General features: G+C 38.3%; 1 protein-coding gene across 3 annotated transcripts in view; it reads right to left on the bottom strand.

Moving 5' to 3' along the window:
• Positions 1-967: 967 nt before the first annotated feature.
• CDC20B (cell division cycle 20B) overlaps positions 968-27531 on the bottom strand; it is a gene marked incomplete at both ends in the record, with an annotated part of 62018 nt that continues 35454 nt past the window's right edge. Inside the window, 7 exons of one of the 3 annotated variants that reach the window (XM_082836800.1) lie at positions 968-1068; positions 6687-6804; positions 7310-7435; positions 15846-16071; positions 18089-18183; positions 19263-19459; positions 23667-23777. In XM_082836800.1, coding sequence (XP_082692926.1) covers positions 968-1068; positions 6687-6804; positions 7310-7435; positions 15846-16071; positions 18089-18183; positions 19263-19459; positions 23667-23777 — 974 coding nt within the window. The remainder of the gene's footprint in view (positions 1069-6686; positions 6805-7309; positions 7436-15845; positions 16072-18088; positions 18184-19262; positions 19460-23666; positions 23778-27531) is intronic. The other 2 variants (XM_082836801.1, XM_082836802.1) reach the window with 2 other exon arrangements.

Below are 27531 nucleotides of genomic sequence, written 5' to 3'. Positions count from 1 at the left end.
CTTAGCAGTTATCGAATCCAAATTCCTATTCTTGCAAATGTTGTGACATACCCAAGGTCACCCAGCAAGTTTATGGCAGAGCCATAACTGGTACAGGTCCCCAACTTCAGGTTCTGGGCTCAGGACTCCGAGGTGGAGGCCTAGGGGGTTAGGTCATGGGAGTCACTGAGAGTCTATGAGCAGGGGACGGGAGGACCAGCACGATGCTTTTAGAAATGTAACCTAGCAGTAACGTGGAGACCCATGAAGAATAAAGACAGGAAGCCAGTTAGAAGGCAATTACTACAAACTGGTCATCAGGTATGCAGGACATTACAAGGGTAAAACAACAAACAGAGAACAAGGGGTAAACTGAATAACCAGGAGGCTCCCTGAGTAATGGGAGGACCAGGATAAAGATGACACCATGATAAGAGAAAAGGGAGTCCCACAGAAGTCCTCTTTTTGAGAGGAAATAATACGCATGCTTAACATAGGGTAGCACTTTAATCAATGTTTTTCAAGTGAATAAGTTGTGTTTTTAATGTATTGAGTTTGAGCTAAAGACAAAAAAAGTATCTCAGAAAAGAAATATCCAGAGACAGACAAGTATGAGGCTGGAGCTTGGGAGAAAAGCCGAGTGACAAAGAAGCGTTTAGAAATCTTTGCTGTAGATAGTCTTGTGACTATAGCAGTGAAAATGCACCTCTAACGAGGAAAAGACAGAGAGAGAAGAAGAAGAAAAGGGGAAGAGGAGGGGGAAATCAGAGAGAGAAGCATAGAGTCAGAGACGGTGTCTGGGAAATGCAATGGAACGAAGCAGAGCAAGTGAAGTAACCTGAGAAGGAAGGTGGGGAGAACAGGCATTCACCTCAGGAAAAGCACGTCATCTTGTTTGAGCCTCATGACAACACCATGGAGAAGGCAAGGCCAACATCATTATTCTCACATAGAAATCAGGAAGCTGAAGCTGAGAGGGGCTGAGTGACTAGCAGCAACTCCACACACAGGCCGTGCCATCAGCTGCGGCAGAAAAAACCCGGGTCTGGTCTGGACTCAAAGCCAGGTGCAGCACTCTGCCTCGGTGGCCTGTGGGAAGAAGGACAGGCAGCTCACGTTCCACATGTCAAGGGCTGTTGCTGAGGACAGGGAAGCAACCTAAACTGGGGCCAGGAATCCCATCCAGGATAAAGGGCTTCTCCAAACCCCTGCCACATTCAGGGCTGGCGCTCCCACTGCGCCTTTGCCATGGAAAACACCAGTCAGGGAGGGCTCTGGGTAACACCCTAAAGTGGCTAAGGTTTTGCTTCACTGTTGCCCTTCAGAGCTCTTCCCCCTTGTTTTGGTTCCCTAAGGCTGCTGTAATAAATTACCACAAACTGCACAGCTAAAGACAACGGAAATTTATTCTCTCACAGACCAGAAGTCCAAAATCAAGGATTTGGCAAGCAGGGAAGATCTATTCCCTGCCTCTTCTACTTTCTGCAGTCATTGGCCATCCCCAAATTGTAGCCACATCACTCTAATCGCTGCTTCTGTGGGCACATCATCTCTGATTCTGTGTGTCTGTTCTCCTCTGTGTGCCTCTTATAAGGACACTTGGCATTACATTTAGGGCCCATCTTGATAATCCAGAATGATCTCATCTCAAAATCTTCAACTTAATTACATCTGCAAAGACCCTTTCACCAAATAAAGTCACACTCACAGGTTTCTGGGATTTGACGTGGATAGCTTTGACGTGGACCAGTTTTTAGCTCACCACACCCCTCATGCCTTATACCATTATTAGTTCTATCTTCTGTAACCCACCAACACCCAGGGATTACCATGGCTGTGCTCCTACCACACACTCTATCTCTCTTCTTATCCTTCCCTGAAAGTCATCCTTTTGGGATCTTGGTTTCAAGAAACTAATCAAGGGCTTTCCTGGTGGCGCAGTGGTTGAGAGTCCGCCTGCCGATGCAGGGGGACGCGGGTTCGTGCCCCGGTCTGGGAGGATTCCACATGCCGCGGAGCGGCTGGGCCCGTGAGCATGGCCGCTGAGCCTGCGTGTCCGGAGCCTGTGCTCCGCAACAGGAGAGGCCACAATGGTGAGAGGCCCGCGTACCGCAAAAAAAAAAAAAAAAGAAACTAATCAAATAAACTGATGCAGCTTAATGGAAAAGGACCCAAAAATCTGTCTCACAAAACATACATGAGTCTTTCATATGGAATTCTGAAGACAATACCCTCTTTCTATTATCTGTCTGATCATTTCTCAAAGAACACTGTGGAACAATAGTTCTATACGAGGTTGATAGGTATTAAAAATGAAAAGAGTCTTTAATGTTCATATTAATTTGGAAGCTCCAAGTTAAGAAAATTATACAGGATTCCTTATTTCAAAACTGCTATATGCATTAGAAATATTTGGAAGAAGAGGCTATAATAGGCAGCATTTCTGAAACTTATTTCACCAGAGTCCTTTTGACTTGAACATCTCAAACTACTAGGGTTCCTTGGAAAATACTTTCCAAATCTATCCTAATCCAACAGTAACTTTCACGATCAAAAACTTCAGGCCAAAATCCACAAAGCTGACTCCGTGAAAGAAAGCTGGGACTGGGAAGATGAGAGGAAAAAAGAGGTTGGATATGTTTTTGACTGGGTAGGTATTTGGGGGCACAACTAAAATCAAATGAGGTGGGTGGCCACCCCCTCATAGGAGGAGTACTGCTTACAACTCAATTGAGAGCTGGAATTTCAGAAATAATCTTGTTCTCTGACACAAGATTCTCAACAGCCAGGCGTGCAGATACACTATCCCACTCCCAAAGGAGACATTTCTTAGATACTTGGGGCTTTTTCCATCTAAACACATAACTCCCAATGCTCTCCTTCATGCACACACCACATACACGCACATACACATACACACGTGCACAGACACACCACCAAGGAGACATGGGATTGGCCCTAGGCATGTTGGTGCACTAAAAACGTTTAAATTTATAGATATAATGCCGTCTTCTTATTTTACAGATGAAGAAAAAATTTAAGAATATCGAGCAATTTGTTTAAGGTCACACAGCTGATTAATGGCAGAGCCAGAACTAGAATCCAATTCAATGCTTTAACTGTTTACCACGCTCCAAATCCAACGCAAAGAAGAATCTCTTTTTCTAATGAAGGCCAGTATCCATTAGTTTTTAAAAAGTAAAATTTTTTTAATTTGAGCCATATAAATGAAAAGCAACTTAATTTAGTTAGGAAAATATAGATCATTATACCAATGCTTTAAATTAAACCTATTCAATAAATATAATCAGTGATAAATACTCTTTCATTCTTTATTATGATGTGTTAAGATGACGAGGAAGGAGGAAGAGAAAGTGGAAAAAGGAATAACAGGGAAAAAATCCCACATGTTTTGTAGAGCAGGCTTTGAAAAATATCTTGACTTAAAAAATGGAGAGCTGCTTCTAGAACTTGTTAGGAATATGGCATTTGGATGGAAACAAAAACATTCTTGAAATACATTTTTCACATTAGTGACAATCTTAGTTTACTAGATAGTGGGAAATGCCACCTTATCTCAGATGAAGGTCCTCTTTTAGGATTTACATCTCCACGTGCCAAGAGTACTGTCACTGAAAGCATTCAAAGTTTGGTTTTCTTTATGCAGCTGCATCCATAAATGAGACCACATACTGACGTATGTGCAATGGACTGATGAAACCCAGTCAAAGGCCAGATCTCACTTATAGACTAGAAAGTTACCTACCACTGTTTCAAACCTTGGAAATTACAACTCTCGGGGAGGTGGATAGGAGGGGGAATTATAAGGTATCTTTCTTCTGTAGTCAGGTGGGTGAGACCTCTTTAACTAAAATTTTCCCCCAGAGAATTATGACTGTGGGTAACAGGGTGAGACTTACTAAGGGCATGACCACAATCTAGAACAGCTTTTTTCCAGCTTTATGACCACAACTCATTGTCAAAACTACATTCTATGCAGTGACCCCATACATAGACATGCAAATGTACTGATAACTATGACAAAAGTTATTCACAAAATAATACCTACTTCTCCATTTTTCCATTCTATACCATTCTATTTCTTTTTTTTTTCAGTGCTGATCTTGACCCACAATGGAAACATTGACAGACAGTAAAAACACATAGAAGCTGAAGACCTCAGCAGCCCCATGCCATGTGGCAGTGCCCCCTGAAGCATGTTCACCAAGCAAGAACCCCAAGATGCTCCCATACAAAGATTTCCCAGATGAATTTGGGAAACAGAGAACGCTGTAACTCCTCTTGGAGATTCCCAATACACATAACATATCAAAGGCTTTGAGACATTCTTAGGAAAGAAAAACTGTTCTTGTTTAACCCAGAATTTCCAAATTTATCTGACCACATGATGTGTGTTTGTAAAACAATCTTCCTGCTAAACACTTTGGGGAAATCTCGTACACAGCAGAAACTACTAAGTTAGAGATGAAAATTAGTGTCTAAAAGTTCAAAATTAACTGCAACTTCTCCAGCCCAAAGCATTTTAAAGGAAGGAGAAAAGGTTAAATGTACCTTTGGATACCTCTCTAATATCAATGAAAAAAATTCACAAGTCATTAAAACTAGAAAAGTATAACTTATTAAGGACAGAGAAACAAAAACGCACTAAGTGCATTCCTTATTCTAAGCATCAGCAAATGGTTCAAGTATCTATCAGTACTCCCACCTAGCTGATGGACCTATCTAGCTGCTGGAATTATAATTTTGTAAAGAACTGGGTTTTGAGGCTTGATTTTAAGTGTTTCTCTAAACTGAAAAGGTCTGGTGAATTGTGATTAAATATATGCAAAGGACCAACTCATGCTTCTCCTGCACTCATGCTGGTACTGAAGTGGCTCTGTCAAGAGCTGCCTGTATTTTTTTTTTAATGTCTTTATTGGAGTATAATTGCTTTACAATGATGCATTAGTTTCAGCTTTATAACAAAGTGAATCAGCTATACATATACATATACCCCCATATCTCCTCTCTCTTGCATCTCCCTGCCACCCTCCCTATCCTACCCCTCTAGGTGGTCACAAAGCACCGAGCTGATCTCCCTGTGCTATGCGGCTGCTTCCCACTAGCTATCTATTTTACATTTGGTAGTGTTTATATGTCCATGCCACTCTCTCACTTTGTCCCAGCTTACCCTTCCCCCTCCCCATGTCCTCAAGTCCATTCTCTAGTAGGTCTGCGTCTTTATTCCCAACCTGTCCCTAGGTTCTTCAGAACCATTTTTTTTTAAAGATTCCATATATATGTGTTAGCATATGGTATTTGTTTTTCTCTTTCTGACTTACTTCACTCTGTATGACAGACTCTAGGTCCATCCACCTCACTACAAATAACTCAATTTCGTTTCTATTTATGGCTGAGTAATACTCCATTGTATATATGTGTCACATCTTCTTTATCCATTCAACTGTCAATGGACACTTAGGTTGCTTCCATGTCCTGGCTATTGTAAATAGAGCTGCAATGAACATTGTGGTACATGACTCTTTTTGAATTATGGTTTTCTCAGGGTATATGCCCAGTAGTGGGATTGCTGGGTTGTATGGTAGTTCTATTTTAATTTTTTAAGGAACCTACATACTGTTCTCCATAGTGGCTGTACCATGCCTGTATTTTTATTCACCTAGTCACACAGTATAACAGCTGAAGGATATATACTCATTTTGAGGCTAACCTGAGCTCCAGCCAGCCTGACCGCAGAAGCAGGAAGTCTTTCTGTTAAGGGTGTTTTGTTGTGGCCAATAACATTCTCAGACTCTCCAAAGAGAGTCATGGTGTTATCACTACCTAATATTGTATATATTTGGTTTTTGTCTGTCTGCTCCCACAAAAGTGTGAGCTCCATGAGGGCAAGGATATTGTCTGTCTGGTTCACCTGTGTATTCCCAGTGCCATAAAAAGTGCCTGGCACATAGTAGATGCTAAATAAATAAATGTTGAATAAATAACTTCCAGGGATGACCAGAAGACAAGTTGAGTGGCAAGAGGAAGAAGATAGAATATGTAATCAGAGATCTACAAAAGACTTGATGCCAGTGCTCTGTTCCTTCATTAGCCAACACTTCTGTCTCCCTATTTCCCTAAGCCCCCTTTAACATTTCAGATTGCACCAAAGAGCATTTAAGGTTCTTGAGGACAAGGCCCGGGTCTTGTTCTCCATCATGGGGTCTTGCTCTCAAGAAGTAACCAGTAAACATTTACAGAACTACGCTGACAAAGAACAGCAGTCTGCCTTGAAAGGGCAGAGGCTCCCCAGAGTCTCACAGTCTGGAGTGGTCCCCCCACATACAACAATGTCTCACCCTTTTCATACTTCCTTATCTCCCACACATTTCAGCTCTGCTGGTTCTTCTGCAAAATAGGGTAAGATGAGTCATAATGCTAACTCCAGAGTTCGGAAACACATTTTGAAAACCGTCCACAATCATCACTGCATACACGAATGCAAGAAGACATGACAGTTATAAGTGACGAGCAATCAAATTCAGAAACACTCACACCAGAGGTGTGGTGGGTGTAGGGCTTTTTTCTCTGATAAAATATATACTTCAAAGAACCAGAAGGAGAAAATCTTCCATTCATGGATTTTTCCACCAGTAGCAGCTCACTTTGCAATAGGGACATGGAATTTTACTTACCTATTTACTTACCAAAAAACCCACGTGACCTGGCCAGAGCAGGACAGGACCACACAGTCACATCATTCTTAGGAGACCCTTGGCCAGTTGCGATCTCCTTTGTCTTAGGTAGCCAGACTAGGGAACAAATCTGTAATAATGACACCCAAAATATAGAATTATGGCAATTTCTGATTCACTGAATGCATTTTAAACTGATTCTAGGCAGTGTGCTCTGTCCACATCTATCCTCCAGTCCATACATGGGGTTAGGTTATTAGAGGAATTATGTTAGTTCTAGGAAAGTTTATCCCAAGGCAACAAAAGACTAAATATACAAATAGGCTTAGGCACAATGAACCTATGAACTGAAGTGGGCTATGATCACTGTCCAGGAACAGTCAGACTACTCTCAAGTTTCTCAGTCAAAGCAGTGCTGAGAAAGAAGGGAAATGAAAAAGAAAGGACACACAAGTTAAATTAACTTTCAACTCACAGATGAAGAAGGTTTTACAAAAAGAAACTCTTAAGAACTGAAATTCCTGTAGACATAGCAGGTAAAGAGAGGTGTGTTTGGGTCCTATGCTCTATCATAAGTTATTTTCACAAGATTCTAGAAGACCAGAATGAAGGTAAACTCCCTGAGAGACATTTACCTGTGAGTTTGTGCTTGGGGTCTGGATGCTCTGCTCAGTATTGATGTCCAGGATGTGTAAGTGTCCATCCTTCATTCCTCCTCCAACAGCGAGGATTTCAGACTGCCAGGGACACCAATCCATGGCCTTTAAAGTTCCAAATAATCACACAGGCAGGTCAGCTTTGGAGAAGGTGAACTCATGAATGAGCTGCACGCATATAAGCAGAAGCTCCAGAGCTCTGTCCCTGTGGCAGATTTCCAGGACCTCTGATCCAAAGGCAAGAGCTACTTTACTCTCCAGAGCTTACTTCTCAGGGACTAGAAATCACATATTGGTGCCTTCTTCAAATTTAGATAACAATTGCAAATATTTTAAACATAGAAAAACCACACAATAACATGTTTGAAAAACTTCATTCAACACATCCTCTGGGGCAAAAATCTGCTGCTGGAAGAGTTGACATGTGCCCCTAGCATCTGGTTATAAAATACAGTCTTCCTCTGGTTTGTCTACCTGTGTCCTTAGGTTCTAGGTCAGAGAGGGAATAGAAAAGAATGGGGAGCTATACATGCTTGCTCACCACACAAGAAAATCTCATGTATTTCAAATCTTAATACATTTTAGAAAATAAAATTGCCTTTTCTTTAGTTATAAATTGTTATTGTTAATTCTGAAAAACAGAATTTAATATTATACATTTATATTGATAATTGAAATGGCTAATAACAGTAACTTTAAAAAACATTTTAACAAATATTTCAGTCATATTTATCTGTATATCCTTATCAATCATCCTGGCAACTATTCTCATTTTTACATATTATCTTCTATATGTAAAAGTATTTTATAAAGTACTAAGCATGATGTATATACTACTTTATTTTTCTGTTGTTTTCACTTATTATATGGCTTTCCATGTTTATTTTTCATAGTTATCATTTTTAGTAATCCACAATATTCCATCACATTATTATACTCTAATTAATATTTGTTCTAATTCTGGACTCAGGTTGATTTTTTATCTTATTTTGGTTTGGTTTGCATTGGCTTGGGCTGAGTTTTTTGAAAAGAAGTGGATTTGGGGGGGTTGTGTTTTTGTTGTTTGTTTTTATAAAGAATACTTTAATAGGGTTCAAGATGGTGGAGTAGAAGGATGTGCGCTCACTCCCTCTTGTGAGAGCACTGGAATCACAACTAACTGATGAACAATCATCGATAGGAAGACATTGGAACTCACCAAAAAGATACCCCACATCCAAAGACAAAGGAGAAACTACAATGAGATGGTACGAGGGGCGCAATCACAGTAAAATCAAATCCCATAGCTGCTGGGGGGGTGACTCACAAACTGCAGAACACTTATACCACAGAAGTCAACGCACTGGAGTGAAGGTTCTGAGCCCCAGGTCAGGCTTCCTAACCTGCAGGTCTGGCAATGGGAGGAGGAATTCCTAGAGAATCAGACTTTGAAGGCTAGTGGGATTTGATTGCAGGACTTTGACAGGACTGGGGGACACAGAGACTCCACTCTTGGAGGGCACACACTAAGTAGTGTGCACATCGAGACCCAGGGGAAGGAGCAGTGACCCCATAGGAGATTGAACCAGACCTACCTGCTAGTGTTGGAGGGTCTCCTGTAGAGGCAGGGGGTGGCTGTGGCTCACCACGGGGACAAGGACAGTGGAAGCAGAAGTTCTGGGAAGTACTCCTTGGCATGAGCCCTCCCAGAGTTGGCCATTAGCCCCACCAAAGAGCCAGGTAGGCTCCAGTGTTGGGTTGCCTCAGGCCAAACAACCATCAGGGAGGGAACCCAGCCCCACCCAACAGCAGACAAGCGGATTAAAGTTTTCCTGAGCTCTGCCCACCAGAGCAACACCCAGCTCTACCCACCACCAGTCCCTCCCATCAGGAAGCTTGCACAAGCCTCTTAGATAGCCTCATCCATCAGAGAGCAGACAGCAGAAGCAAGAAAAGCTACAATTCTGCAGCCTGTGGAACAAAACCAAATTCACAGAAAGATAGACAAAATGAAAAGGCAGAGGATTATGTACCAGATGAAGGAACAAGATAAAACCCCAGAAAAACAACAAAATGAAGTAAAGATAGGCAACCAGAAAAAATTTTTCAGAATAATGATAGTGAAGATGATCCAGGACCTCGGAAAAAGAATGGAGGCAAAGATCGAGAAGATTCAAGAAATGTTTAACAAAGACCTAGAATAATTAAGGAACAAACACCTATAAGAATTAAGGAACAAACAAACAGAGATGAACAATACAATAACTGAAATGAAAAATACACTACAAGGAATCAATAGCAGAATAACTGAGACAGAAGAACCTATAAGTGACCTGGAAGACAGAATGGTGGAATTCACTGCTGTGGAACAGGATACAGAGAAAAGAATGAAAAGAAATGAAGACAGCCTAAGAGACCTCTGGGACAAAATTAAACAACATTTGCATTATAGGGGTCCAAGAAGGAGAAGAGAGAGAGAAAGACCCGAGAAAATATTTGAAGAGATTATAGTCAAAAATTCCCTAACATGGGAAAGGAAATAGCCACCAAAGTCCAGGAAGCACAGAGAGCCCCAGGCAGCACAAACCCAAGGGAAAACATGCTGAGACACAGAGTAATCAAACTGACAAAAATTAAAGACAAAGAAAAATTATTGAAAGCAACAAGGGAAAAACGACAAATAATATACAAGGGAACTCCGTAAGGTTAACAGCTGATTTCTCAGTAGAAACTCTACAAGCCAGAAGGGAGTGGCACATGGCACAATATATTTAAAGTGATGAAAGGGAATAACCTACAGCCAAGATTACTCTACCCATCAAGGATCTCATTCATATTCAACAGAGAAATCAGAAGCTTTATGAACAAGCAAAAGCTAAGAGAATTCAGCACACCAAACCAGCTCGACAACAAATGCTAAAGGAACTTCTCTAAGTGGGAAACACAAGAGAAGAAAAGGACCTACAAAAACAAACACATAACAATTAAGAAAATGGTAACAGGAACATACATATTGATAATTACCTTAAACATGAATGGATTAAATGCTCCAACCAAAAGACACAGGCTTGCTGAATGGATACAAAAACAACACCCATATATATGCTGTCTACAAGAGACCCACTTCAGATCTAGGGACACATACAGACTGAAAGTGAGGGGATGGAAGACAATATTCCATGCAAATGGAAATCAAAAGAAAGCTGGAGTAGCAATACTCATATCAGATAAAATAGACGTTAAAATAAAGAATGTTACAAGAGAAAAGGAAGGACACTACATAATGATCAAGGGATCAATTCAAGAAGAAGATATAACAATTGTAAATATATATGCACCCAACATAGGTGAACCTCAATACATAAGGCAACTGCTAACATATATAAAAGAGGAAATCGACAGTAACACAATAATTGTGGGGGACTTTAACACCTCACTTACACCAATGGAGAGATCACCCACACAGAAAATTAATAAGGAAACACAAGCTTTAAATGACATAATAGGTCAGATAGATTTAATTGATATTTATAGGACATTCCATCCAAAAAGAGCAGATTACACTTTCTTCTCAAGTGCACACAGAACATTCTCCAGGATAGATCACATCTTGAGTCACAAATCAAGCCTCAATAATTTAAGAAAATTGAAATCATATCAAGCATCTTTTCCAACAACAATGCTATGAGATTAGAAATCAATTCAGGGAAAAAAACGTAAAAAACGCAAACACATGGAGGCTAAACAATACATTACTAAATAAGCAAGAGATCACTGAAGAACAAAGAGGAAATCAAAATATACCTAGAGAAAAATTACAACGAAAATACAACAATCCAAAACCTATGGGATGCAGGAAAAACTGTTCTAAGAAGGAAGTTTATAGCAATACAAGCACACCTCAAGAAACAAGAAAAATCTCAAATAAACAATCTAACCTTACACCTAAAGGAACTAGAGAAAGAAGAACAAACAAAACCCAAAGTTAGTAGAAGGAAAGAAATCATAAAGATCAGAGCAGAAATAAATGAAATAGAAACAAAGAAAACAATAGCAAAGATCAAGAAAACTAAAAGATGGTTCTTTGAGAAGATAAACAAAATTGAGAAACCTTTAGCCAGACTCATCACGAAAAAGACGGAGAGGACTCAAATCAAAAAAATTAGAAATGAAAAAGGAGAAGTTACAATGGACACCGCAGAAATACAAAGCATCCTAAGAGACTACTACAAGCAACACTATGCCAATAAAAAGGACAACCTGGAAGAAATGGACAAATTCTTAGAAAGGTATATCCCTCCAAGACTGAACCAGGAAGAAACAGAAAATATGAACAGACCAATCACAAGTAATGAAATTGAAACTGTGATTTAAAATCTTCCAACAAACGAAAGTTCAGGACCAGATAGCTTCACAGGCGAATTCCATCAAACATTTAGAGAAGAACTAACACCCATCCTTCTCAAACTCTTCCAAAAAATTGCAGAGAAAGGAACACTCCCAAACTCATTCTATGAGGCCACCATCACCCTGATACCAAAACCAGATAAAAATACTACAAAAAAAGAAAATTACAGACCAATATCACTGATGAATATAGATTCAAAAATCCTCAATAAAATACAAGCAAACAGAATCCAACAAGACATTAAAAGGATAATACACCATGATCAAGTGGGATTTATCCCAGGGATACAAGCATTCTTCAATGTACACAAATAAATCAATGTGGTACACCATATTAACAAATTGAAGAGTAAAAACCATATGCTTATCCCAATAGATGCATAAAAAGCTTTTGACAAAATTCAACACCCATTTATGATAAAAACTCTCCAGAAACTGGGCACAGAGGGAACCTACCTCAACATAATAAAGGCCATATATAACAAACCCACAACAAACATCATTCTCAATGGTGAAAAACTGAAAGCATTTCCTCTAAGACCAGGAACAAGACAAAGTTGTCCACTCTTGCCACTATTATTCAACGTAGTTTTGGAAGTCCTAGCCATGGTAATCAGAGAAGAAAAAGAAATAAAAGGAATACAAATCAGAAAAGAAGAAGTAAAGCTGTCACTGTTTGCAGGTGACATGATACTATACATAGAGAATCCTAAAGATGCCACCAGGAAACTACTAGAGCTAATCAATGAATTTGGTAAAGTAGCAGGATACAAACTTAATGCACAGAAATCTCTTGCATTCCTATACACTAATGATGAAATATCTAAAAGAGAAATTAAGGAAACACTCCCATTTACCATTGCAACAAAAAGAATAAAATAACTAGGAATAAATGTACATAAGGAGAAAAAAGACCTGTATGCAGAAAACTATAAGACACTGATGAAAGAAATTAAAGATGATACAAACAGATGGAGAGATATACCATGTTCTTGGATTGGAAGAATCAATATTGTGAAAATGACTATATTACCCAAAGCAATCTACAGATTCAGTGCAATCCCTATGAAATTACCAGTGGTATTTTTTACAGAACTATAAGAAAAAAATCTTAAAATTTGTATGGAGGCACAAAAGACCCCAAATTGCCAAAGCAGTCTTGAGGGAAAAAAACGGAGCTGGAGGAATCAGACTCCCTCACTTCAGACTATACTACAAAACTACAGTAATGAAGACAATATGGTACTGGCACAAAAACAGATATATAGGTAAATGGAACAGAATAGAAAGCCCAGAGATAAACCCACGCACCTATGGTCAACTAAGCTATGACAAAGTTGGCAAGGATACACAATGGAGAAAAGACAGCCTCTTCAGTAAGTGGTGCTGGGAAAACTGGACAGCCACATGTAAAGGAATGAAATTAGAACACTCCCTAACACCATACACAAAAATAAAATCAAAATGGATTAGAGGCCTAAATGTAAGACCGGACACTATAAAACTCTTAAAGGAAAACATAGGAAGAAGACTCTTTGACATAAATTACAGAAAGATCTTTTCTGATCCATGTCCTAGAGTAATGGAAATTAAAACAAAAATAAACAAATGGGACCTAATGAAACTTAAAAGCTTTTGCAAAGCAAAGGAAACTACAAACGAGATGAAAAGACAGCCCTCAGAATGGGAGAAAATATTTGCAAACAAATCAATGGACAAAGGATTAACCTCCAAAATATATAAACTGCTCATGCAGCTCAATATTAAAAAAACAAACAATCCAATCCCAAAATGGGCAGAAGACCTAAATAGACATTTCTCCAAAGAAGACATACAGATGGCCAAGAAGCACATGAAAAGCTGCTCAACATCACTAATTATTAGAGAAATGTAAATCAAAACTACGATGAGGTATCACCTCACACCAGTCAGAATAGCCATCATCAGAAAATCTACAGACAACAAATGCTGGAGAGGGTGTGGAGGAAAGAGAACCCTCTTGGACTGTTGGTGGAAATGTAAATTGATACAGACACTATGGAGAACAGTACGGACGTTCCTTAAAAAAACTAAAAATAGAAGTACCATATGACCCAGCAATCCCACTCCTGGGCATATACCCAGAGAAAACCGTAATTCTAAAAGACACATGCACCCCAACCTTCATTGCAGCACTATTTACAATAACCAGGTCATGGAAGCAACCTAAATGCCCATCGACAGAGGAATGGATAAAGAAGATGTGGTACATATATAGAATGGAATATTACTCAGCCATAAAAAGGAACGAAACTGGGTCATTTGCAGAGACGTGGATGGATCTAGAGACTGTCATACAGAGTGAAGTAAGTCAGAAAGAGAAAAACAAATATCGTATATTAACACATTTATGTGGAACCTAGAAAAATGGTACAGATGAACCGGTTTGCAGGGCAGAAATAGAGACACAGATGTAGAGAACAAACATAAGGACACCAAGGGGGGAAATTGGGGGTGGGGGGTGTCATGAATTGGGAGATTGGGATTGACATGTATACACTGATGTGTATAAAATTGATGACTAATAAGAAACTGCTGTATAAAAAATAAATAAAATTTAAAAATTAAAAAAAAGAATACTATAATAAATACATTCTGGCATATGTCTTTTGTTTCTCATATATTATTTTTTTAGGTAAATTCCAAGCTTCAGAAGTGCTGATATAGGTTTCCAAATAGTTGTAACTTTTTACAACACCAGCATCAAATGAGTACATTAATCTCATCCTGAGTTTAAGCTTAATTGGAGTTAAAAATTAATCTCCCATCCCACATACCCTTTACCAACATCCTCCATCAATATGTGGAATCTCATTCTACTCCCTTTGAATCTGGGAGGGCTGTGACTGGCTTACAAACAACAGAATGCACGAACAGTGTCACTGCGTGACTTGTGGAATTAGTTATAAAAGGTGATGCCGCTTTCACCTTGTTCTCTGAAGCACTGGCCCTGTTGCCCTGAGCCACAAAGTCCAAATCTCTTAAGACTGCCATGTTGTGAGGAAGCCCAAAGTGACCCAATGTGGAGAAGCTCTGAGACCACATGAAGAGGGAAGGATGACTAGCCATCCAACAGCTGTGCCAGCTCCCAGCACTTTTAGCTTCAGTCACTGTCTGACTACAACCCCATGAGAGACCCTGAGCCAGAACTGCTGAGAAGAGCCCTTCCCAAAGTCTGACCCCCAGAAACCATAAGAGATAATAAAATAATCGTTGTGTTAAGCCACTAGGTTTTAGGGTAATTTGTTACACAACAATAGATAACCAGAATAAATACCATAAATAGAAAACGTAAACAATGAAATATGGTTGTAGTTCATATAAGAAAGACAGTGAAGAACGCTAATCAGTCAACCTACCTTCAAAGTAAAGACCTTGACCTTGTATTGTGAATAAATGTACAATTTAATTTTCAGTTGAAATAAAATATTTGCAATATATATGTATCATATCTTATGGTTACCTACCTTAGTAGTCTTTTTTAAATAACCCTTCAGCTACACCCCTGACTGGGCTGGATAAGAGGGCTATTTCAGTAAACACAAAATTTTGCATACAATTTGAAAAGGCTGAGAAATTCTCCTGAGCCCATGGACCCCAGTTTCATCATAGAATATTTTTATGTTTTTTAGAGAGTATCTTTGTGTTTATTAGCAATCATTTTCTTCAATACCCTACTTCCAGTTAGCTTTTACTATAAACAAGCTGTTTTGGCAAAACTAGAATCTCCATCATGAGAGAAATCACACAGACGTCAACCTCTGAGTCTGCTGCTGCTCCTGCTATACTAGTTGGCTAGTTGGTGGTGAGTGTGAAAGTATTTACACTAGTGACTGTTCTTATGATTCCCCAGGTAGTAGCTGCCACAAGGTTTGGCTTGCCCAGGTCTCCAGAAACTCTTAGTTCAATTCAATTTATTTCTGATAAGACATCGAAGAATGTAAGCAGCTCTTTCCAGGAAACAGCTCTCTGCAGATCTTTTGTCTTGTCACTTCAGCAAAACTATATGTTAACTAACTTTACACCAGATGCCCCATGCTTAACTAACCTCCAGCGCAAGCACAACTTTCAAAACTGTTGGATTTATTACCTTGACTGCTGTAGGTTGGGGTATGACGTTTAGCGGGTGACCCTGTGCATTCACACCTGGATCATGGGGCCATATAGTCAGTAGTCCGTCACTACAGCCACTGGAAAGCAGCCTGCCACCCGGCGACCACTTCAGGGCACACACAGCTTGCTTGTGGTGAAGAATTCCAACATGGTGCTGGGCTACCCGAACATCGTGATGATAAACACGGCCCAGTCTCGACCCACTGCCCAGAGGTAAAGGGGCAGGTTTAGGACAGAAAACTTGAGCCCTAATGCTGCATAAGCATAACATGAAAGAAAGTATTGTTCAAACTCCTGAAAGACCCCTTAGGACAGATTCAAAACATAGACATTTCTTGAGTTAATAAGGATGGAGTATTCTGCCTGGGTGATTCTTCCCACAAGTGAAATAGATGTGCTTGGCAGAGTTTCAAAACTGGATATTTAAAAGATATATTTTGATAGATAACTCTAATGGCTTTAATATGATGCTTTAAAGTTAATGGCTTTAACTTTAATGGCTTTAATACAGGCATGGAAAAAATAAATTTAGAAGATTATCATATTTTCCCAGATAGTAGTTTATGTACTGAACCCAGGAAATATTACTTTTCTGGAATTCAGAATATTTCATATTATCTTAATGAAATGGCATATGTGTATGATATATGTGTTAGACATAAAAATGTATTATTTCCTTTTTCTATTAATCTACAGATCTACTATTAGTTTGCTCATGCTACTAATATCTAAAAAGAATATAAAACTATCTGAATGTCACAGCAAACTGCAATATGATTCAAAAATGTCTCCACTCTCAGTGATTTGGATCCAAATGATGATAAGGGTCCTGTCTCACAAAGATAATGAACTCTTTCTGGACTAGTTTTCTCCAAGAAGAAAGTAAATAACTGCCTACAATTATTTCTGAAGTTTCTCAAAGTGCAGTATCAGATTTTTAAAAACTACTTAGGCACAGCCCAGATAGCATTTTGATGAACAGTATGGACTGTGTGGCCAGACCACCTGGTTCGAAGCCTGACTCTTCCCCTTACGTTAACCATGTGACCTCAGGCTGGTGTCTCAGTTTACTCCTCGGAAAAAGAGGGTGGAGGGATATAAACCACTTTATAATGTCATTGCAGGGATTAAAACGTGATTACACACCTAAAGAGTTAGCACATTGCCTGGCACAGAGTATTCTAAAATGTTAGCTGCTATGATTATAAGAAAGTGTTTGTTCATGTTCCTCATGGATAATGAAACTAAACTTAAGCAATGTAAATAGATTGTAAAAGGAACTCGAGTATAGAATTGACCAGAGTACAACAACTTCACAGGGTAAATATTTAGGTCTATATAAGAGCAATTTGCTTAAGTAGTTTTAAGTCTGGCCTATAATCACAAGGTATTAAAATATCAAATTTACATCTGTGCTACTTAAAGAAATTGTAAAAGGCTTCAAATTTTATTTAAATTTAAATCTACTTTAAGAAATACAGTATGAAGATGAATGACTGTTATTAAATACGTATTTAGACCAATTATGTAGGCTCACAGGGACAAGTTGCTTAACGTTCCTGGTCAAAAAGAAGCAGTTAGATGACTAAATCAGTAGTTCTCAAAAGTGATAAAGTGTCAGCATCACTTGGGAAATTAGAAATGCATATTATCAGCACACCTCAGACCTACTGAATCAGAAATTCCCAGAGTGAGAGCAGCAATCTGGGTTTTGAGGAGCCCTCCAGGGATTCTGACACACTCTCAAGTCTGAGAATCACTGAACCGGTTAATCTATGAGGTTCCTTCCAGCTCTAACCTCTGTGGGTCTGTGAATTGGAAATGTGCCCCCCAGAAAGCTTAACATATTCCAAATTAGTGATACTGATATCAATAAATACCCATTTCAAAAAAATATCCCTCTAGTAGGTATTACTTGGTACAGAGAAACTTTTTGCTTAAACAGAGTTTTACATTTTATCTGAACAATCTAATGAATCCTGAACATCACATCTCAGTATGAGTACATGCTTTAGGCACAGAGCCACCATGGTACACGCGGCCACTGGACCGCTTATAGCACCAGGTCTGAATACCTGACAGGTAGAATCATAACTGTTACTAATCATGTCTGCTTTGTTTTACTTTGGTTTTGGTTTTAAATATTGCAGTTCTGTTCACTCAGCACCCATAGTCAATTGGTGATGCAAATATAATTGGTTCCAGTAAGACACTACTCACCTGCTAAGGATGTAGTTATTCCAGCTTAGAGCTCCAACTACTGACAAATGACCAAGCATATTTCTCTGTCGCTTTTTAGTGACCACATCCCATAACTGAAAAAAATGAACAAGCATGGTTATGTAGCATTTTCACAACCCACGGTCTTCTCAAAGGCCTGATAGCCAACTAGTGATGATATAGCCAGTCCTTATGCTAAGTGAAAGTTTGGCACCTCTAACCCTAGTCAGCAGTTTTCAATGCTGTCTGCATATTAGGATCATTGAGGGAGCAGGCTATGGGTGCTAGCCATTCTGATTTAATGGTGGGAGTAAGAGCCTGGGGATATGGCATTTATTTTAAAGTTCTCCAGGTGAAGTCAATGGGTTGCAAAGGGTTGAGAATCACTATGACACTTCTAGTTCCTTCAAACTGTGGGAATTCCAAACCTGGAAATTTACCTATAGTTATCAACAAATAAAGTTTGAATGCCTAGACACTTTGTAAAGTCAGGAATTCTATTCACTGCTAAGAGACTCCTTTTCTGCCAGCTATCAATGATATTCTGACCCATATTAGGAATGAGAACTTTGGCATAAGAAGAAATCATGACCTAACCCTCATAGTATCCAGTATCATTACAGAGATGAGAAAACAGTAGAGCCATCTGTGGCCCTCCAAAGTCATTGAACACCTGAGCGATATTGTTTACACTATTGCTAATAAACAACGATAACAATAATGGTACATGAGAAATTAGATAGATTGATGGAAACTTGGTAAGCTCCCATTTCAGAGAGCCTATTAGAAAAAAATTCACTCATTTTAAGTAACTCTACTCCTGATCATGGCTTAAGGTGAGAAAGGAAGACTGGAAGGTTGTTTTCTTCTCTCCAAAGTCCTAAAACTGGGGATCTCCTAAGTCCAACTTTAGTCCGAGAGAAGAACGGAGGGGGGAAAAGGAAATGTGACAGAAAGAAAGCTTGTGTGAAAAAACTAAGCAGAGTATCCCTACATCCTCATTAAACACCATTCAGAAAAGACCCAAAATGGTATATCCTCTTACTCCTCATAGCTTCAAGTACCACATCTACTATATTTTCTTTATTTTATAATAAGCTGTTATTAAAAGCCAATCTCAGTTATCTAGCAACTATACAGAACACATTATGAGAAAGAAAAAGCTGACCAGTACTTGCACTTCTCCCTCGCTGGTGCCAACTGCCAGGCAGGTTCCCTCTTTTGTCCAGGACACAGAAGATATATAGTTACAAGTGACACTTAAGTCTATATTTTCAATCCTATTGTGATTATCCCCATTCCAGATGTATACAGAAGATCCAAGGGCTATAGCAACAAGATTATGCAAGTTCCAGTCTAGGATATTCAGATCTATAAGAAAAGCATTTCAAATTAGGGTGATTATACAGCCAAATAAAAATATTTTCAAATGACTTTATTTATAGGTAGAGGAGAAAGATTGATAACTTCCCTATGGTCGGCTGGAAAACAGAATCATGGATCCAAGCAGACCATGAGAAGTTCAAAAATGAAAGCTGGAATAGAATCTTGTATCAAGATACCCAGTGTAATAAGCAATAACACTTACCATTTATGCTCTTATATACTTACTTGGAGGTGTTTAGAAAACTTGGCAGTTTCATCTACCATTATAAATATAAATGGATTTCATCTAACAGATCACTAAAATTTAAAAGCATGTAATTCTTATGGAGACATCCTCAGACCTAGAATATACATATGGGAGATGACACCATCATTGCTAATCAAAAGGCAACCCAATTACAGTATATCTAGAAGAGGTGATCTCTGGCTTATTTATTATATCTAGAAGTTCTTAGTAGTATTCTCTATCTTACTCTATAAAAATCATATGATTGCTCAGAGAAACCATATTTGTATGACCACATACTAAACTGTACCCTATCTTATTTCTTATAAGACAGAAACTCCTATCCTGATTGACACATATCAGTACAAAACTATAAGCACACCAGTTTCACTAGAGCAGTCTAATCCCCTATAACTCATCCTTCCCACTGATGCAAACTACAAACTCTGAACAAAATTCAAAAAACAAATACCTGAGAACTCTGGAAAATCAGCAAAAGCAGGTAAACCAAGTAAGGGAGTGAAAACTTGGAGAAGCAACCTGCCCAGGGGTGAGTTTTCCATTTTTTTCTTCACACGGCTTTACCCTGAGGGTGGGCCCCAATCATGGAGTAACACCAGCAGCTCAAACTCTGACAGAAAGCCCACCATGTCGCTAGTCAAAGAAACCAGAGAAAGGAGCCTGAAATGGCCAAAGTGTGAGGAGAAAGCCTGGGAGGGATGGGAGGGGAGTCACAGAAAGGCATCCTCTAATTGTGAGTGTATAAACCCACACACATCTCAGCCTAACCCCAAATCTTGTAAGTACAGGGAAAGCTCAAATTATCCAATCTAAAGAACATGGAGGAAATGTAAAATAGATAGCTAGTGGGAAGCAGTCGCATAGCACAGGGAGATCAGCTCGGTGCTTTGTGACCAGCTAGAAGGGTGGGATAGGGAGGGTGGGAGGGAGGGAGATGCAAGAGGGAAGAGATATAGGGATATATGTATATGTATAACTGATTCACTTTGTTATAAAGCAGAAACTAACACACCATTGTAAAGCAGTTATACTCCAATAAAAACATTTAAAAAATAAATTAATTAAATAAAATAAAGAATATGGAGGGAAAAAAATGTTAAAGAAATGGACAGAACCTCAGGGATTTGTGGGATAATATCCACAGATCTAACATATGTGTAATTGGAGTCAGGTCTTGGAAGCAAGAGAGCAAGGTTTCAAAGGAGTTCTCACCAGAAACCATAGAGGCCAGAAGTCAGTGGAACATCTTTAAAGTGCTGAAAAAATACATCTGACAACCCGGAATTCTACATCAAGCAAAAATATCATGATAAGGGTAAGAGAAGTCTTTACCAACAGACCTGATCTGCAAGAAATACTAACAGAAGCTTTTGACTGAAAGGAAATTATATAAGAGGGAAATTTGGATCTTCAGGAATGAAGGAGAATGTTGTAATTGGTAAATATTTGGGTAAATATAAAGGACAATTTTTTCTCTCTTAAAGTATTTAAAACACAAATACGTATGGCTTTTTAAAGTAAAACTTAACGATGGTGGAGTTTTCAATGCATGTAGATTTAAAACATAGACAACTAAAGTAACTCTCCCAAAAAAGTTGGGGGCTGGGGAGACACATAGGACTGCAAGATTTTTACATATTGTGTGAAATATGCAACAGTAATTCTAAGTAGACTGAGAAAGTTTAGATTGCATTGCAATCCCTAGAGCTACAACTAAAAACATAATACAAGGAGATATAGCCAGAAAGCCAATAGATCAACTAAAATAGAATAGAAGTCAAAAAGAAAAGATGTCCAAGGAATGAGACTTGGTGCATTCCAAAATTTAGGAGGCAGAGAGATAGAAGAGGAAGAGAAACCAGCAAAAAAAAGACTAAGAAAGAGTGAACAGAAAGCTAGGAGGCAAACCAAGACAGTGCAATATCAAGCAGGAGGGAGTGACCAACTGTCTCCAATGTGGCTGATAGAGTTAAGTAAATGAGCTCCAAGAAGTGACTGCTGGATTTAGAAGTGAAGAGTTTTGGGTGATATTTGGAAGGGCAGTTTCAATGGAATGGTGAGATTTAAGAACTGACTAAAGCAGATTCAAAGACAATGGGGAGAGAAATAAGAAATTGTGAATATAGACATCTTTTGACAAGTTTTGCTGTCAAAGGGAGGAGACAAAAGGGGTTATGGCCTGAAGGGGAAGTAGGCACAAAAGGTTTTTGTTTGCTTTTTTTTAACATGAGTGTTGTGCTTTTTAAACATCTATTGAAATGAATTCTTCAATTTTTATTAGTCATGGCAATAAATTCTCTTAGAGGTATAGGAGGAGAATGGTAGGAGAACTGTTCCCTTTCATGATTTTGCTTTCTCCTGCTCATTCCTCTCTGTGAATGCTCCCGAGAAGCAGACCTCTTCCCTCTGCTCCTTTCTCCCTCACCAGGAGAGCTCACCAGGGCTCTCAACGTCAATCATACTCATCTGACCTACACTCTAGCCTTTCCCCTCTTTCAACTACAAACCTCATTTCTAATAACCTGCCAGAAAATCTTGTATATCTCACTGTCTCTTCAAGTGTAATATTGCAAGAATAATCTTCCCTCCTCACATGACTTCTCCTGCTAACTTGTCTTCTCAGTGACACCATCCTTCCCCTGCTTCAAAACGTGGAATAATCTTAAACTTGTCCCTCTTCCCATATAGTTTTCCTCATGGAGAGAAAACAGTCCCTTACTTTTTGGTAGCTCTCCTGCTAAATGCATTCTGCATACTCTGCCATGAATTTTCCTTTGATATTTCTCCTAGTTGAGAATTCCCACAACAAATCTAAAAATCTACATCAGGATTTGAAATATATCCATAATCTGCATCCACCTCCTATTCACTAGTCCCCAGTGTATCCTCTTCATTGCCATTAATTACCATGAATTACCAACATCCTGCCTTTGTTCATGCTGCTAACACCACTGAAGATGCTCTATCTTCTCTCTTCCACTCCTCCAAGTCCTACTCATCTTTTAAGATCCATCTCAAGTCTGAATGTCTCCACAAAACCTTTCTGAACAAATCCAAAGATCAGCAAACTACTTATAGTCCTTATAACTCCTTAAACCCCACAATTTATTATTTATACTCTACATTGGCATGTTGGTAGCAGGTCAATGTGGGTTAGTCCCATCTTCCCAACTAGATCACAAGCTAGTGACATAAGAAGAAGCTAGAGACAAAGAGCCAATGTGGTTGTTTGACAAGATTTATCCATGTTTAAAACATAAGCAAAAAGAATGGATATATGTATATGTATAACAGATTCACTTTGCTCTACACCTGAAACTAACACAACATTGCAAATCAACTATATTCCAATAAAAAAATTTTTAATAAAAAATAAAAGTTGTGAGTGTAAATAAATAAATAAATAAATAATATATAAGAATAAGAACAGGCCACCATTTATACACTTCATTCTTTTTTTTTTAACATCTTTATTGGAGTATAGTTGCTTTACAATGGCTTGTTAGTTTCTGCTTTATAACAAAGTGAATCAGTTATACATATACATATATTCCCATATCTCTTCCCTCTTGCGTCTCCCTCCCTCCCACCCTCCCTATCCCACCCCTCTAGGTGGTCACAAACCACCTAGCTGATCTCCCTGTGCTATGCATCTACTTCCCACTAGCTATCTATTTTACATTTGGTAGTATACACTTCATTCTAATACAGTAAAACATAATGTGTAGTTCTTGTGCCTCACCAAGACCAACAATACCCATTCCTGAACATGAAAATTCCACAATGAAAAAACCACTATATTAACCATATTTGGATGGTACACCATTTAAGCATGAGGCACAAGGCCATCTGGTTCTTCCAGAATAAAATTTCAAGTTTATGCCAGAGCACAGAATACATTTTGTCATTTCAACTTTTCAATTCATGATCTAAGCAATAACTTACAATAGTCATTTCGAAGAGCGGTAAGATGAATCTTCACCTCTGGTTGGAGTATGGAATAGTTTATATCACTGAACCTTTGAATGTATTCATCTCTGACTCCATCACTGCAGCCTACAAGAAATGAACAGTTCTACACTATAATCCTGAAAACAAAATCTTTATCCTTGCAGGTATTAAGAGATAAGTGGGTGAAAAACAAAGTGGTCATCATGATAAAATTGAATTATAAGTTGCAGGGGGAGGAAAGGAAGAAAAAGACTTCAGTATTAATTTAAACAATTTTTTAAAAAATATTCATTGACATTTTCTAATAAAAAGCACATGAATACCAGGCCTAAATGTAATGACAGATTTTGTGGGGAGCACACAGAGACACTACATCATGCTTTGAATATTTATTCTGTCACTTGAGATTTTAAAACCAAAGTAATGTTCACATATCCATGTATCTATAACATCAACAATTATCTAATAGACCTAAGCCCTACACTGAGTCTTTGTCAATAAGACTGTTGAGTCATTGATTTTGGCTCTTTCTCTCACTGTTTCTGTACCAGAGCACACAGAGTTACTTTTGGCTAGTGTTACCCATGACTATCTGAATTCAAGGTTCTATCCTGTGCTCAGTTTTACTTCTCATCAAATGACCCCACTAAGCCTAAACCATAAGCCACTGTCTTTTCATCTTTCCAACCACTTGGCTTGTAATCAAACTGAGAATGACATGATCAACAGGAAATGAGCCCCACCCAGGTAACTTGTGGTCCTAGGACCACATGGTTTCTAATAAAAGAATGAGAGCTTCACAATGCTATACCAAGAAGCCAGATTGTTACTCATAGTTGCAACGTTAGCTATGAAAACCTGCAGTTGTGGGCAGAACTACAAGGTTACTAGAAATACATACTCAAGCACTGCTGATAAAGGTTCAAAAAAAAATCAAGTACAAACTTCCAGTTACAAAATAAATGTCATGAGAATTTAATGTACAGCATGTACAGCATCTTTGAAAGTTGCTTAAAAAGTAGATCTTAAAAGTTCTCAACACAAGAAAAAAATTCTGTAACTATATCTGATGACAGTTGTAAACTAAACTTATTGTGGTGATCATTTTGCAATATATACAAATACATCATTACATTGCACACCTGAAGCTAACATAATGTTCTATATTAAAAAAAAAAAAGCAATACCCAAAGAATCAACAAAAAACTCCTGGAACTAATGAGTGATTATAGAAAGATATAAGATTAATATACAAAAGTCAACTGCTTTCTTATATACCAGCAATAAGCAATTGGAATTTAAAATTAAAAGCACAATACCATTTATATAAGTACCTCAAAAATGAAAAACTTAGGTATAAATCTAACAAAATATGTACAAGATCTATACGAGGAAAACTACAAAACTCTAATCAAAGAAAAGCTAAATAAATGAAGACATATTCCAGGTACATGTATTCCAGGTACAGTATTATTAACATGTTAGCTCTTTCCACCTTGATTTATAGATTCAGTGCTATACCAGTTAAAATCCCAACAAGGTATTTTGTGGACACTGACAAGCTGATTTTAAAGCATATATGGAGAAAAGTCAACACAATATTGAAGGAGAAGAACCAAGCTGAAGGACCTACACTATCTAACTTTAAGACTCACTGAAAAGCTACAGTAATCAAGACAGTGTAGTACTGGCAAAAGAACAGACAAATAGATCAATGGAACAGAATAGAGAGCCCAGAAATAGAGCCCCACAAATACAGTCAACAGATCTTTGACAAAGGAGCAAAGGCAATACAATGGAGAAAAGTTAGTTTTTTCAACAAATGGTGTTGGAACAACTGTACATCCACACGCAATCTGGAAAAAAAAAATAATCAAATCACTTTGCTGTACATCTGAAACTAACACAATGTTGTAAATCAACTATACTTCAATTTAAAAAAATGTATCTAAACACAGAACTTATACCCTTCTCAAAAATTAACTCACAATGGATCGTGGACCTAAAAGTAAAACACAAAGCTATAAAACTCCTAGAAAATAACACAGGAGAAAATCTAGATGTCCTTGGTTTTGGCAGTGACTTTTTTTTTTTTTTTTGGCCACACCACACAGCTTACAGGATCTTAGTTCCCCGACCAGGGATTGAACCCGGGCCCATGGCAGTGAAAGCACTGAGTCCTAATTCACTGGACCGCCAGGGAATTCCCTGGCAGTGACTTTTTAAATACAACACCAAAAGCATGATCCATGAAAGAAATCACTGATATGCTGGACTTCATTAAAATTAGAAACTTCTGCTCTGCAAAAGACATATCTAAAGAATGAGAAGATAAACCACAGACTGAGAAAAAATATTTGCAGAAGACATATGTGATAAAGGACTGTTATCCAAAACATACAAAGAAACTCTTAAACCTCAACAATAAGAAAACAAAAAACTCAATTTAAAAATGGGCAAAAGATCTGGACACCTCACCAAAGAAGATGGCAAATAAGCATAAGAAAATGTGTTCAACATCATATTTCATTAGAGAATTGCAAGTTAAAACAATAATGAGACACCACTGCACATCTGTTAGAATGGCCAAAATCCAAAACACCGACAAACACCAAATTCTGGCAAGGATGTGGAGCAACAGGAGCTTTCATTCATTGCTGGTGGGAATGCAAAATGGTACAGCCACTTTGGAAGACAGTTTGGAGGTTTCATATGAAACTAAATATGCTCTTATCATACAATCCAGAAAACGCACTCCTTGGTATTTACCCAAGTGAGTAGAAAGCTTATGTCCACAGAGAAACCTTCACACAGATGTTTATAGCAGCTTTATTCGTAATTGCCAAAACTTGGAAGCAACCAAGATGTCTTTGAATAGGTGAATGGATAAATAAACTGTGGTACATCCAGACAATAGAATATCATTTAGTGCTAAAAAGAAATGAGCTATGAAGCCATGAGAAGACATGGAGGACACTTAAACGCATATTACTAAATGAAAGAAGCCAATCTGAAAAGGCTACACACTGTATGATTCCAACTAAATGACATTCTAGGAAAGGCAAAACTATGGATACAGTGAAAAGTTTGCCAGGGTTAGAGGAAGAGGGAGAGATGAATACGTGAAGTACAAAGGATTTTTAGAACAGTGAAACTACTCTACGTGCTGTTATAACGGTGGCTACGTGTCATTACACATTTGTCAAAATCCATAGAATACTCAACACAAAGAGTGAAAGCTAATGTAAACTATGGACTTTGGGCGATAACAGTGTGTCAATGTACGTTCATTGATGATAACAAATGTACTATTCTAGTGTGAGATGTTGGTAGGGGGGAAGTTGTGCATGGGTTGGGGCAGGGATATAGGAGCACTCTCTGTATTTTCTGTTCAATTTTGCTGTGAATCAAAACTTCCTAAAAAATAGGATGGATGGATGGATAGGTTGTAGACAGATAGATAAATACATAGATACATAGAGATAGATAGATTTCCTAGGATAACAAAATAATACAGGTACATTCTTTCTGCCTTTATAGAATATACAATTTCTATTCTACATCATATCTTCAGCATGTTACAGAAACACAAACTTGTTGCTGATCAGATCAGAAGAAATGGGAGAGCTAAGGTAAGATGTGTCCCCAGATATTTTATTTTGCTTTTAAGAAATTATAACTCTAAAATAAAGAAGTAAAGGATAAGTTTCACTCATTCATCCAACTGTACATTCCCAAACCTCCCAAAAGGATATTCAGCAGGCCTTAAAATTTTGTGCCTATTTTTATGCATCTAACTCTGTTTTTGTCCCTTTTATACTGCTGAGAAACAGAGGCATGAAAAATACACATGCACAAA

Source organism: Leucopleurus acutus, assembly GCF_964270905.1.
Source record: "Leucopleurus acutus genome assembly, chromosome: 3".
Taxonomy (NCBI): domain Eukaryota; kingdom Metazoa; phylum Chordata; class Mammalia; order Artiodactyla; family Delphinidae; genus Leucopleurus; species Leucopleurus acutus.
This window is presented reverse-complemented; position numbering and strand designations above follow the sequence as displayed.